Genomic DNA, 15,059 nt, shown 5'->3' on the forward strand with positions numbered 1-15,059 from the left:
TGCAAAGGCCAGTTATAGGTGAGGGCAGTGGCCATTTGTTCCTTCCATAGGTCCCTATGTCATTACCATGTTCCATAATGGCATAGGAGCCAGAGGGGGGGAATCCACTAAATGCAGATGAGGGGGTCACTTTAAGCTTCATGCTTGTTTTCACCAGATGCTTGTTTCAGTATTTTACAGCACTTACAAAACACATAGACATTAGGAAATGCATTGTTTTCAACAGCATCTGCAGATTGATGTATTGCGGCCTATGCATATCAGATCATGGTGAACTGGCTTCCTCTAGTTTATGGATTCATTAAAGTTACAGGACTCTGAGATGAATGTTAAAAGAGAAGTGCAGGGTTGTAAAAACAAACACACATACTTAGGTGGATACAGCATTGATCTGATGCTGCATCTGTCCCCGCCTCCTCTTCATGGAGACCTGAGCGATCAGAGACCATTGATTGTTCAGTTCTCACTCTTCAGTGAGCAGAGAGCTGGTGACTCAGTCACCCTCTCTCTGCTCTTGCCCTCCAGCGCTCACTGGAGCCTGAGCTTTGAAGGGGGAGGGAGCCGCTGGCTCGGGCTCTCAGCAGTGCACTGAGAGGCAGAGCAAGCTGCCATTCCTGCGTAGATCCCAACATTAAAGTCAGGCTCTCTACAGAGTATGGCCTTGCTGGGTGACATCACCTGACAGCGGACTTTAGCCCTCTGATGGCTGAATACGGGTCACAGGAGTGCAGAACGAAGTGCACTCTTGTGATCCTCAGGAGAAGTAGGGCCAAAAGAGCTTTGGTCCGACTTCTTCAATATTCCCCTGACAGCCACTGATGGGCATATATTTGTGATGATTATAACCACAGATTGTGACACACAGATTTGGATGAATTCCCTGGTAATACTTGCCTCCTAATTCCCCACTTGATGTCATGCAGGTAGGCTTATTCAGTAAAGCAGCGTTCAGTACCATAGCGACTGATTGGAGTGAGGAAGGCGGGGCTTCATATAACAATGAATTGGCGGTAATTCGGTTGCCATTTAGTCACATTCTTCTTTGTGCTGCTTGACATATTACCAAATGTATATAAAGAAAAGTGCAGCTGCAGGATACCTTCCTCATAGGTTTTATATTCACAATTTTCATTTTTATTTTTGTACACCTAGCGCAAATTTTTTCCTTTTAGAATAATATTACCAAATGTTCTTGTGTTATGTAACATTTTGGCCTTCTCTTTATTGATTCATCTTTATTCTTACTCTTTAGTTGGAAGTCAATCATTGATCACCTTTTGACGCATGAGAAAACTATGTTTAAGGATCTGATGAGTAAGTGCTCTGCCTTTTCTTTTTACATTTTTTAAACTGAAATCTCTGTGCAAACGCTGCATAAAGGGAACACTGCTTTTGTAAGCTTTGGATGAAGTTGGAAAGATTTAGAACCATTGTTACGTTTTTATTGCTGTCTGTACTCCACTGATTCAGCCCACTTCTTTTCCTGGTGTTGTCAGCAGAAAGTAAGGGAAAATCCAAATTTTTGCTGGGGGTTGGGGGAAATTTGATGGGGTGACATTTTTGGTAACAATTGTTGGATTTTCATTTTGCTGAGATTTGCTCACTTGTCTTCAGGACAGAAAGTAGGGGCGGCACAGTGGTGTAGTGGTAGCACTCTCACCTAGCAGTAAGAAGGGTCGCTGGTTTGAATCCCAACCAGGACACTACCTGCCTGGAGTTTGCATGTTCTCCCTGTGCCTGCGTGGGTTTCCTCCGGGTACTCCGGTTTCCTCCCACACTCCAAAGACATGCTGGTAGGTTAATTGGCTTCTGTCTAAATTGTCCCTAGTATGTATGAATGTGAGTTAGGGACCTTAGATTGTAAGCTCCTTGAGGGTAGGGACTGATGTGAATGTACAATGTATATGTAAAGCGCTGCGTAAATTGACGGCGCTATATAAGTACCTGAAATAAATAATAATAAATAAAGTGAAACCAAGAAAATCTTACAGGTTGATGTAAATGGATTTGCTAAATTAGAGGCATCTGCATTTGCATCAAAAGTGCATCTGATTTAGAATTTGCTCAGTTAATCTTCCTCTTTTGTATTTCCTCTATAGCGATGCCAAGCAGTTCACTGAAGCTCTACCCCAGCAGCGAACAGAAGGCCATGTTACTGAAACGACAGGGCTTTGCCGTTTTCAGCGGAGAACTGGACCAGTACCATTTGTACCTTCCTCTTATACAAGGTACTTTCCCACCGCTGTCTGACGGCCAGGAGCAAGATGGTGTGACCGCCATGAGCTGGTCTATAAATGCTTTTATGTAGATATTATATTTCTGATGACAGATTTGCAGTATTTAAAGTGGTTGTAAAGATAAAGAAATATTACTGCCAGCCCCTCTGTTCTATCAATCCATCCTACACTGTGTAAATGTTTATTTAAAACGATGCCTGTAAATACCTAATCTCAGGTGTTTTTATGGCCTGAGCGCTCACGTGACCTCCGGCCGCTCTCCTCTCCCAGTCTAAGAGCTACAGCAGGAGGGGCCGAGATCCCCCTCTGATGGCAGCTGGGGAGGTCCCGTGATCACTGTGCTGGCCGCTCAGTTACTCCCCCTGTAGCTTTTAGATGGGGGAGGAGAGCAGCCAGAGGTCACGTGACCGGCTATAAAAAAAAATTGAGATAAGGTATTTACAGGTATCATTTTATACAAACCTTTACACAGTGTAGGATGGATTGCTAGAACAGAGGGGCTGGCGGTAATATTACTTTACCTTTTACTGCCAGCTACTAATAGCGGCAGGAGGGGGGGACAGAGATGGCTCTGGAGCCCACAGGAGCTGACAGGCAGGGAGGGGGAGAGTGCAGAGCAGCGGGATGACTGAGACATGTAACCTGACCACGGTAATCATGGATCAGCAGCCCTAATTACAGTGGTCAGCAGACTAAGAGGGACACAGGAACTGGTAAGATCAACCAGGTTTTTTACAGCTTAGAGAGAGACAGATTAGACAGCACACTGTTCTGTTAATCTGCTATAAGGTAACAGGATCTTTTTTTTTTTTTTTTAATTAGGGTTACAACCTCTTTAACCAATTTTGATATTATGTCACATACTGTGTACTTTTGTGATTACAACAGTGATTTGTAATAAAGTAAGTACAAACAGAGGATCACAAAAAGAACATAAGGTACAAAAAGAGGTTTTGTTGTCCCCCATAATACAAAGTGTAACAGAACATAATGGACATGAAAAGAAAAGAGAAACGTCACCAATTAGGCATAGACTTGAGATTACAAGTAGATATCCTCGAGTGCCTCTCAAGAGAGAGGCCATAGTGATCCCAAGAGACATACAGGGATTGATTTGCTAAAGGCAAACTGCACTGTGCAGTTGCTCCAGAGCTTAGAGATTGAGGTAAAGCTTCATTATACAAAGATTACCCAATCACATGGAAGGACAATAAAAAACAGCATTTTTGCTTGCACATGATTGGAAAATGGAAATCAGCAGAGCTTCTGCTCATTTACCAAGCTCTGGAGCAGCTGCATTCACAGAGTGCCACTGCAGTTTGCAAAGTGCACGGTCTATCTGCCTTTAGTAAATCAACCCCAGAGTGTTAACAACAGCTACAAGAGAAGAGCGTGAGTACCAGGTACACAATATTCATGGACATTAGGAATGTAAGAAAGAAGTACACAAAGCAAATCAAATTGGGCTGCAAGCTATTCAAGGGATTGACTACTCAAGTGTAGTATATTCACACACACACATTGCGGTAGAATGTAATGATCCCAAACCTTATTGTGTTTAGATGGGCAGCCCCTGTGAATGTATAAAAATTTCTTGTAGGGCAGAATATTATTAATTTCCCGAATCCAAGCTGTCACATAAGGGGGTACAGCCCTCATCCACTGTCTTGCTTTAAGTTTTCTAGCTGTGTAAGAACATTTTGGTGTATTTGTCAAGGATTGGGCTTAAGAAAAAGACATAAAAAACACTGTTTAGGGTGCAAGGTTAATGGAGAACCCATGGATGTGTCCAGAATCCCAGGGTGATATGACAAACCCATAGTAGATGATAAAAGGTACCAGAACAAAGGTTAATATACTGTGTACTTTTGGTTATCCTTAGAGCGTCTGACAGAAAATATTCGTGTAGGACAGACGGCTATAATGGCGGCTCAGATGTTCCTGTTTTTCCGTGTTTTGTTACTGAGAATTTCGCAGCAGCATCTTACCTCGTTGTGGCCAATTATGGTGACTGAATTGGTAAGTAAGCCGGGACCCATGCTTCCGTTTTCAGTTTTATTGATATACCAGGATTCATAAAAGACCTTCACTTGTAAACATGCCTTGATTAGGGGATGGTAGGATTGTTTCCAGATGATCCGATCCCTGCAAGATCCAGCAGTTGGGGGTAGATGTTGTGACAGATGATGTCAGCATTGTAAAGTGTCCAAAAGTGTCACGTGCTTTCATTGGATACATCAGAAGCAGTGCATGTTATCCTTCTTGCCTATATTGTCAATGTTGGGGGGCCTGGCCACCTTTACACTAATAGCATATATTTTAATCCTTGCCGCAGTACTTAATAGTTAAAAAAAAGTAAAAGACCCTCATATTTATCACTGTATATGATAAATTACATTACAGTAATAAATAGCAAGCGTTTGATTGGGCTTTACATTATCCAATAAATGGAATGCACTTAAAGCGGTTCTCCTGCCCCCCCACAGAAGAATTAAGTCAGCAGCTTCACATACTGTAGCTGTTGACTTTTAATATTAGGACACTTACCTGTCCTGGAATCCAGCGGTGTCAGCGCCCCAGCCATCGGACTCGGGTGCTGCCGCCACCATAGCCTTTAAGGGAAACCGGCAGTGAACCCTTTGCGGCTTCACAGCCGATTCCCTGCTGCGCAAGCCGGAAGTGCACTGCGCTTTCTGAATGGCTCGGAGGTGGGGAGCCAAACTTCTGACGTACCTCGCAGCAGTGAGGTCCAACGAAAGTGGGGACAGGTACCTACCAAAAACAGGTACCTGCTCTCCCCCGAAAGGTGCCAATTGTGGCACCAGAGGGGGAGACAGATAAGCGGAGCTTCCACTTTTGGGTGGAGCTCCGCTTTAAACTCCTATCTTTCTGCATTGATCAATATCTTACACCGTAGAACACTCCATTGCTATTCAAATGAGGTAGAATTAGAACAGATAGTCTAGAATTGGCAACTGTAAGATACAAAATGACCTGCAAATTTAACCAGTTGTGGAATTAGGCAAGCTACACACGCCTGGAAAAAATATTTAATAAATAAAACTGCCAAGCTAGAAAGAAAAGTCAATATTTTATTTGGAAATAATGTTGCACTGTTTTTAACCGGAATCATAATTTTGTAATGTTAAACAGAACAAATTCTGGAATAAAATGTATGCTTTTTTTTTTTGGTCTGTGGTAACAATTTTTTTCTAAGGTAACTGATTAAAGTAGAAAGGTGTAATTTTTTTAGTTTTGTTACATTTTTGTCTATTAATTGCATATACCGTATTTATCGGCGTATAACACGCACCCCAATTTAGGAGGGAATTTTAAGGAAAAAAAAAACTTTTAGGAGGGAAGTTGAAGGGAAAAAAACTTACATTTAAATGCCCATCATTGCAGCCTTGTCAGTGCAGCCTTGTCAGTGCAGCCATGTCAGTGCAGCCATGTCAGTGCAGCCATGTCAGTGCAGCCTTCCCCAGTGCAGCCTTCCCCAGTGCAGTCTTGTCAGTGCAGCCTTGTCAGTGCAGCCTTCCCCAGTGCAGCCTTCCCCAGTGCAGCCTTGTCAGTGCAGCCTTGTCAGTGCAGCCTTGTCAGTGCAGCCTTGTCAGTGCAGCCATGTCAGTGCAGCCTTGTCAGTGCAGCCTTGTCAGTGCAGCCATGTCAGTGCAGCCTTGTCAGTGCTGCCTTCCCCAGTGCTGCCTTCCCCAGTGCTGCCTTCCCCAGTGCAGCCTTCCCCAGTGCAGCCTTCCCCAGTGCAGCCTTCCCCAGTGCAGCCTTGTCAGTGCAGCCTTGTCAGTGCAGCCTTTCCCCAGTGCAGCCTTTCCCCAGTGCAGCCTTTCCCCAGTGCAGCCTTTCCCCAGTGCAGCCTTTCCCCAGTGCAGCCTTTCCCCAGTGCAGCCTTGCCCCAGTGCAGCCTTCCCCAGTGCAGCCTTGCCCCAGTGCAGCCTTCGATCCCCCTATCCCTGCTTCCTGGGCTTCAAAATCGCCGACCGCGATTTGAAAATGGCGCCGCCGGCGCCGAAATACACAGAGCCGGTCCTCGGCTCTTTCCGGCGGCTCTCGTTCACTTTCGGCGCCACTCGTAGTCCCGAGCGGAGCTATCCGAGTAGGTTCGGATAGCTCCGCTCGGGACTACGAGTGGAGCCGAAAGTAAACGAGAGCCGCCGGAAAGAGCCGAGGACCGGCTCTGTGTATTTCGGCGCCGGCGGCACCATTTTCAAATCGCGGTCTGCGATTTTTAAGTTTTGACAGCTCGGGATCGCAGGGGATCGGCGTATAACACGCACCTGCGACTTTCCCCTGATTTTAAGGGGAAAAAAGTGCGTGTTATACGCCGATAAATACGGTATATATAGATATATCTATATATCTAGATATATCTAGATATATATCTAGATATATCTATATATATATATATATATATATATATATATATATATATATGTATGTGTATTACTTAATTATCTTTAGTAATGACAAAGTTATTGCCTAATAGACAGACCCAAAGCAGAAATGTATATTGTTTTGGATTTGTTAATAGCCTTTTTTGCTGACCGGTTCATTTTAGATGGCCAGAATGCAGGATGTCTGATAATCTAGCATCCTTATATCTTTTTTTGGACCTCCAGACTCCATTTTCAAGTACACCTCTTTACATTCCTCTAGGTACTTTCCTTTTAAATATATCAAGACTTTGTTTATGACCGGGTCCTGTAACCTTTCAGGTTGCATGAGCTGTCATAAATCCTGTAAATTGATGCAATATATATTCTTGTTTTCAGATACACGTGTTTGTTCAACTACTAGAGGATTTGGTGGAAGAGGAGACAACATCAAAGTAAGAGATGTCAGGGTTACGTTTTTTTGCAACAATGGGCATCATTCATCCAATTGTCAGATAGGAGTATCTCACACACTCTAGGAAATGGAAGGGAGAATAGAAGAAGATTAATAAGCTATGTACGATGCAGGCATTTCTTGTTTTACTATATATATATACCTAATGTAACAGGCTTAAAGGGGTTGTAAACCTCATGTTTTTTTATGCATTAGGGTGAAAAACCTTCTCTCATGCTGCCGCCCCCCAGACCCCCCTGTTTTACTTACCTGAGCCCCGTCTTTGGCTGGTGTCTTGTTTCCTGATTGGATAGATAGTAGCGCAGCCTTTGGCTCCTGCTGCTGTCAATCAAATCCAATGACGCGGGGGCCAGGGGCCGGGGCCAAGTCCTGCTTTCTGCGTCAATAGACGCAGAAGCGGGACCCAGGAGCACACCCGCACGGGTGTCCCAAAAGAGAGCTCTTCTCCGACAGGGCACTCGAGAAGAGGAGGAGCCACCAGCACCGCTGAGGGACCCCAGAAGAGGAGGACCGGGGCCACACTGTGCAAAATCAGCTGCACAGAGGAGGCAAGTATGACATGTTTGTTATTTAAAAATTAAAATAAAAAACGAGGGTTTAGTAACCCTTTAAAGGGACATTCCCTCTGGAGGCAATATTTCAGGTGTAGGTGAAGCCTGGTTAGTTAATCCACCCACTTCTTTAATCTCCCAGGATCACTTTACCTCTGGTCTGCTATATAGTCTCATTAGGGTCTCTTTTCTGTTAAGCCCTGTACACACAGGCCGAATAACGGGAAATAGCGGCTGGTTAAAAAGAAAAAAAAAAACGGCCGACATTCAGCCTGTGTGTATGTTGGTCTGTCCGACAGAAGCCGGCCAAGCATGCTGGAAAACCAGCATCAGACCGACTCCAGATCAGCGTTCTCAGCCAATGGCAGAGAGTGCTGATCGGAGTGTTCTGGCGGGGAGCTCAGCGTGTTAGCACAGCGGCTCCGACCGGAGCTGACTGTTTTTTTCGTTCGACCCATGGGATTGAATGAAAAAAAACGAATGGTGTGTACCCAGCTTTCGTTCCATCTCCATATTAAAGTGGAGTTCCACCCAGAAATGGAACTTCAGCTGATCCAGTCCACCTTTCACATTTGGCACCTTTCAGGGGGGAGGGGGGAGCAGATACCTGTCTAATCCAGGTATTTGTTCCCACTTCCGGCGAAAGATCGCCACAGTATCTGCGATGATCTACGCCAGTGTTTCTCAACTCCAGTCCTCAAGGCACACCAACAGGTCATGTTTTCAGGATTTCCACTATTTTGCACAGGTGATTTGATCAGTGTCATTGCCTTAGTAATTACCACAGCCGTTTCTTCTGAGGGAAATCCTGAAAACATGACCTGTTGGTGCGCCTTGAGGACTGGAGTTGAGAAACACTGATCTACGCCATGTCTGCCCCCCCCCCTCCATTCCCCCCCGCTTACTTCCAGGAGACACACAGGTCCCAGTACATGCGCAGTAGGGAAACAGGCTGTGAAGCCGCAAGGCTTCACTTCCTGATTCCCTTACTTAAGATGCCGGCACCTCCACCCGGAGGAACGGGTCGGCTTTGGGTGAGGACATCGCGGGCGCCCTGGACAGGTAAGTGTCCTTATTTTAAAAGTCAGCAGCTGCAGTATTTGTTGCTGCGGACTTTAAATTTTTTTTTTTGCAGGCGGAACTCCGCTTTATTAAAAGAAAAGGGAGACACAACAAGAAGAGGTGACCACTAAACAGAATGAAGGCTCACCGATTAGCGCTGCAATTTGGCAGCTCAGTTTGACCAGGGACATTGTCTCGATGGAGTTTGTATGATCTCCCTGTTTTTGTTCCAACCTTTCCCCTCTCTGCCTGGGGTTCAATTTTAAGGTATTTGCAGTATGTCTGCTAAAATATAGCATAGTAAGAATAATATATCTGGTAAGTGGACAGAGCTAGGGAGTATTCATGCTAAAATTTGGCCAGAGTCCCAAGAAAATACCAGTAACAAATGGGTATTCAATATGCCAATGTCTTTCTGAAATTACTGAAATAATTAATTAATTGTAGCAACCAATCAGAATCCTTGTCTCATTTTCAAACCTGAACTGCAAAAATAACAGAAGCTCTATAGTTGCTATGGGCAAACTTTTTTTTTTCCTGCATCACACTTTCATGCATTAAACCTTCATGGGGCCCACACACAAGACAGTTTGATCATTCTATCAGACTATTAGAACCACGGAAGGTCCCACTTTCCCTGGTAAGCACATGCATTGCATCTTGTGTCCTGTTATTGCTTCACTTAACTTTTTTTCCTAATAGGAATAGCAAGACAAACAAACAGAAAGCTGCCATGGCAGAGAGCAACGGGCCTGTGTATGTGGAGATCCAGCAGAACAGCTTGGACATGTATTTATCTGCGTGCAAGTTCCTCGACACCGCACTTTCCTTTCCCCCGGATAGGATGCCACTGTTTCAGATGTAAGTCCCTTTTGGACTGTGTTGGACTTTCCCTAAGGGCACTATCTGCATAACTGTTGTATGTTCTCCCTGTGTTTGGATTTCCTGCAATTTTCAAGTTTCTTTCCACAACCCCCGAAACATAACTGGGTTTTAACCACTGCCAGGTCAATTTGGAACAAGTCTGTACATGAGCATGATTATAGACATTAGAGAAGCCCTTCTAAATCTTTCTACCCCAGGGGAACTGTTGAAATAATTTTCAGGTGTCAGTCAATCCACCTCATACTAAAATGTTTATCTGCAGCTCACTGTACATTTGCAAGACCAGCAAGTTGGATGTAACATACCTCCCAACATTTTGAGATGGGAATGAGGGACACCCACTAGCAAATGTATGTAGGCATAGGACACACCCCCTTTTAAAGGAGAATTAACCTAAAAAAAAAAAGTTTAAATCCACGAGGGCTTTTTTTTAGCACTATTATTCCTTTATATTTGCTTTTAAAATTTACAAATGTAGCAATTTAGAATTTGGATGAAAGGTTTAGCGCTGGGAAACACTTTTTGAAAGATAAAAAGTGCATTTTATATACTATATAGATCAGACCAAAATGAGGGACAAATGAGGAAAGAGGGACATTGCTCCAAATCAGGGACAGTCCCTCGAAATCAGGGACAGTTGGGAGCTATGGATATAATAATAAATAAAAGAATAACATAAGTTAGAAAGACTGACTCGCTTATTGGTGGTCAGTTGAGAAATTTCTTTCTTGCACTGGTGATCAGTGAATTGTCCCCTTACATTTATGGTTAGTGGAAGATGCGTCTTTCCTACATTGGTGGACAATGCGTGGAAGACGCCCTTAAATTATGGTCAGTGAGATAGTTTCCCTATTACATTCTGTTCAGTGGGAGGAAGAATGCCCCTAACATTGGTGGTCAGTGAAAAGTATGTCAAAGGTAATAAGATCATTGGCGTTGAGCTTCTTGCTCTAGCCAATGGAGTTGGCCCTGGAAGTTTGCAGGCACCTTCCGGTTGAAGGTCAGTCTGCCCCTCCTGATGGAGCCCCTAATGATAAAAGCCCATTTACAAGGATTATTAACTGTATCTTTTAATCATTGATGATCTGGTAATTTGGCTTTGTTCTCATTACTGTGCAGGTACAGATGGGCGTTTGTCCCTGAGGTTGACACAGAGGCCTGTGTTATCCCCACAGAAGTGGTAGAGAACCACCAAGAATGCAAACCTCATGTCGTTCGGATATTGGAACTTATGAAGTTCAGGTTTGGGGTGAGTATTTACCTGGGAGCTTTCATTCATCTTTCTTAACTTAAAGAGAAAACACCATTGGGGACATTTATCAGACCCGCCATTTTTTAATGGAAGAGCTCTGCAAAGGCAGCTTCTATATTTCCTTTAAAAATTACTGTGTGATTTTTTTTTTTCTTTACAATTAATCTGCCAGTATACTTGTTCTAATGCAGGTCATTGATTTCTTTGAAGAAATTTTCTCTTTTTTCAAAATCGTTAGCAATTGTAGAGGGGGGTGCATGGGTGAGTGAGTTGGTTGTTCATATCGCCGTTGGACTTGGAAGTGGTTATACCGGGATGATGCCTGTGGCTGCTACCGTTACCATGTTTTAGAGCTGACAGTCGGCTCGCTTGTAAAAGCAATCCTAATGGCTAACTAGCCACTGGATTGGTTTTACAAGCAGCGGGAGGAGACACGGCTTTACCAGGATCTTGGGTCCCGACTGGATCGGCTTTGTTCGGCTCTGGTTACCTGGAAGCGATGATCTGACATCACTTCCCGTTTACCTGGATGTAAATGGCGCCATTTTCAAAAATCAAAAGCATTTGAACACACCGATCTTGGTGTGTTCAAATGCTTTTAAGGGCGGAGGAGGGATGTTGGGTCAGATCATGGGCAGTAATTCTAGCACCAGACCTTACATGTAAATCTAAAGTGGTAACCTGTAAAGGCTGTTAAACAGTCCCAGATGGGTAGTAAAATGTACGACGTTTGTCGTCATCGCACGGGCGTGCACAGTTTTAAAGCATGACATGTATGATATCTATTTACGTGGCGTAACATCATCTTTTATAATTTACCAAAAAATTGGGTTATGTGTTATTTTTTTCTGCATTCAATTTAAAAAAAGTGTATTTTTCCCCTAAAAAATTGTGTTTGAAAAGCCACTGTGCAAATACTGTGTGACATTAAAAAAATCGCAAAACCCACCAATTTATTCTCTAGGGCCTCTGCTTAAAAAATATATAATGTTTGGGCGATTTAAGACATTTCCCAGCAAAAAATACTGACTGTTACATGTAAACAATAAGTGCTAGAAAAGGCCTGGTCTTCAGGTGGATATATAAAATATTAGTCATACACAGGTGTACATTGAGTGTCAACTTTTTTCTTTTTAGGATTTCAAAGTGGGTCAGATTGCTTGTATGGTAATAATTATACTTATGCTGTCTCCTTTATCTCAGGAACATGTCGTTGAAGACTCCAGTTTTAGGAGAAATGAGTTCCCTCTCCTCAGTCTTCATTCTATATCGAAGATCACCCAGCTCATGCCATTTTTCAGGACACTAAGTTATGTGTTTAAGGCAAAGGGAAGAAGTTCTGGAACAGCACAAAGTCTCTATGGCTCTGTGGAATACCCAGTGGAAGACACTACAAGGGTGATGAAGGAACTTGAGGAAAATGTGGAATATGACATCTTAGAGAGCATGGGAAATTAATCAGATGGAATCCATTGAACTATGTGGTAGCCTATAACTATGACCTGTACTGAAATCAAGGTTTCCTTAATGGAGATAATGTGACTTAAAAGCTTTCCAACACAATGAAGAAACAATATTTGCTTGTTAGATAAAAGTATAAATGTAAATATATTGAATTTTAATGTGAAAGAAGCTGCGAAGGGACATTTTAGATTAAGTACTTCTGTGAAAATCCACAAGATATAGGAGGCACTTATGTGTGTGATACATAATATGAAGGTACAGAAGCAGAGAGGTGTGGTCCAAAGCAACCAATGGGATTCTTGCTTTCATTTTTTAATCTACACATGAAAAATGACATCAAGAGTTTGATTGGTTGCTGTGAGCAGTATAGACCATTGCCTTTGTTTTTACACATACAAACCATTGTATCTATATATACATATATGGGCTATAAACCAATAGGATAATAGCTGGAGGGAAAAAAAAGCACTGTATTAGGCCAGGTACTCATATAGGCTGAAGATATTCCAAGTACAGGGTCGTGGGAAGAGATTATTTTAGCACGATTGCTAGACTTTTTGACCAGTCTTTGCCATAGGAAATTAAGGGAACCATTCATTTACTCCTAAAGCTAGGTTCACACTGCCGTAATTATGGTTTTGATCCAACTTTCAGTTCGATTATGTAGAGCTACTTGGATACAACTTTGATAAGGTTTGTATATTCTATGGGGCCAAAATTGCACATAAATCGCATTGAAGTAGTATAGAAACCTTTTCTTTAGCCGCTCCATTCAGAGCCGCATTGATGTGAAGGGACGCCATTGAAAACAATGTGATTTCCATTGTCATACGATTCTGTGCAACTCAAGCAACATCTGAAATCAAACTAGAGTGAACCAGGTCTAAATCACAGTATACAATGCTGTAGCTAAAGATGAGAAAAAATTGTGCAAGCTGGGTAAATCTGATACATTCAAGGTGAGTTTGCCAGTTCTCTTACCTGCTCCACACAATTCATAAATTCTGGCAAACAGGGTTCATGAATCAACATGGATGAATATGGACCATACAAATTAGCACACATATATTAAAAAAGAGCAATTCATCTGAAAACTCTCACATGGATTTAGTTTTCCTCAATTCGGTTTGATCATCTATTTTCGCAATATGTTAAGACAGATAACAGCAGCAGTACTCAACTATTATTTCAAGGACAGGCTGATCATCTTCTCCTATGGCTACTATAACTGGACAGTGCTGGTCTGGAATCCTCATCCGTTTCTGTAAAATTTCCAACATTCCTATTATAGAACTGTAATAGTCTAAGTTATTCTTCCTAATTTGCACTAATGTTTCAAGCATTTGTAGTAAATATTATGTCACCAATTTAATGTTGGTGAAAAAATAGCTAATAAAATTGTCCCAAAGAAGTTTTTGAGCATGTTCTATCTGTATACAAATAATATTGTATTTATTATACCAACACATATTGTATTTAGTACTAATGAGATCAATGAGTTCTTATGTCTTGTCACCTTTAGCCATATTGAGAAAAACTTGTAGACCCCTATCACACCTAAACTGAGTAACTGGACACCCCGTTCCAAAACCAAATGCATGAATATGTAGTTGCTTTCCACCCTACCATGCACACTGCCACTACAACAGCCTCCACTTTCCTGGGAAAGCTTTTTTGGGTGTGCTTGTATAGGCATTAGTGCCTACTGAGCCAAGAGCATTTGTGAGGTCAGGTACTGATGTTGGATGAGAATAGCTGGTCCACATTTGGCCTTCCAATTTATCTCAAGGAGTTATGTGCAGTCCACTTAAGTTTCTTGAAACCAAGCTGGTCAAACCCCACCAATTCTACACTTCTTTTTCGGTCATGCCCCTTCAACAGAAGCCGGCTGGACCAGCTATAGTACCCATGGACTGAATGTGGGCCAGTTTCTATTGAACCTGCCAATGCCGCCCGACATTTGGCCCGTGTGTATGGGGCTTTAGAAAAACTAAGTGCAGGAGTGCATGTGTGAATGAGGCCTAACTGTATGAAGTTCTCCAAGGCCCCATTCATGCTTGCACTCCTGTGTTTAGCTTTTATAAAAGTAGAAGTTCTTTGGGAAGTGTAAAATACTTCAATGCTTCCCAGATCACTTTTTCCTGCATTTAGAAGTTCCTGCTTTAAAGCAAGTTTAGCAGAGTTTACATCAGTATAGACAGTTACAGTTTCTAATCAGATTATGGCTGCACAGAATTCTATTTTTCTCTAAGCGCAGGTATATTGAACATTCCTAAATGCAGCTAATTGCCCAGTGTGAATGATGCCATTGAGAAATCATTACCTGCATTTATACTGTGTAGCACTACCCCCATAAGAACCACTGGTAATTTTCCGGGATCTTTCCTAGTTTCAGCCCAGCAGCCAGGCACACCGTATTTCTCACAGCCAGGTGCACAATTTCCACTTGTTACTCCAATGACCAGTCTAGGGGTTGTAGTGTTTTTTGTTGTATTATTTTAGTTTAGGAACTTTGATAAGAGAAGGGATATGGTAGGATACTCCAAATTAAACTATTCACACATAGGACAGAGGACAACTTTCTTAGCAGAACTGTGTAGCAGACTATACAAGACTGGGCAAAGTCCCTTGCAAAGGGAAGGAATTGAGTGGACCCTGCTCTTCAAGACACCAGCTGGTGTCCCCTTTAGCTTATACCCAGCAGCTGACTTCTAGCACCCAGAGGGTGATTCAGCAGCGCCAGTC

General features: G+C 42.7%; 1 protein-coding gene across 2 annotated transcripts in view; it reads left to right on the forward strand.

Moving 5' to 3' along the window:
• DOP1B (DOP1 leucine zipper like protein B) overlaps positions 1-13,725 on the forward strand; it is a 187,853-nt gene extending 174,128 nt beyond the window's left edge. For both annotated transcript variants that reach the window (XM_073617190.1, XM_073617191.1), the window contains exons 31-37: positions 1,253-1,314; positions 2,100-2,228; positions 4,120-4,256; positions 7,025-7,080; positions 9,416-9,574; positions 10,718-10,847; positions 12,054-13,725. In XM_073617190.1, the coding sequence (XP_073473291.1) occupies positions 1,253-1,314; positions 2,100-2,228; positions 4,120-4,256; positions 7,025-7,080; positions 9,416-9,574; positions 10,718-10,847; positions 12,054-12,308 (928 nt within the window). In that variant the 3' untranslated portion in view covers positions 12,309-13,725. The remainder of the gene's footprint in view (positions 1-1,252; positions 1,315-2,099; positions 2,229-4,119; positions 4,257-7,024; positions 7,081-9,415; positions 9,575-10,717; positions 10,848-12,053) is intronic.
• The last annotated feature ends 1,334 nt before the right edge of the window (positions 13,726-15,059 follow it).

The sequence above is a fragment of the Aquarana catesbeiana genome, linkage group LG02, assembly GCF_042186555.1.
Source record: "Aquarana catesbeiana isolate 2022-GZ linkage group LG02, ASM4218655v1, whole genome shotgun sequence".
Classification (NCBI taxonomy): domain Eukaryota; kingdom Metazoa; phylum Chordata; class Amphibia; order Anura; family Ranidae; genus Aquarana; species Aquarana catesbeiana.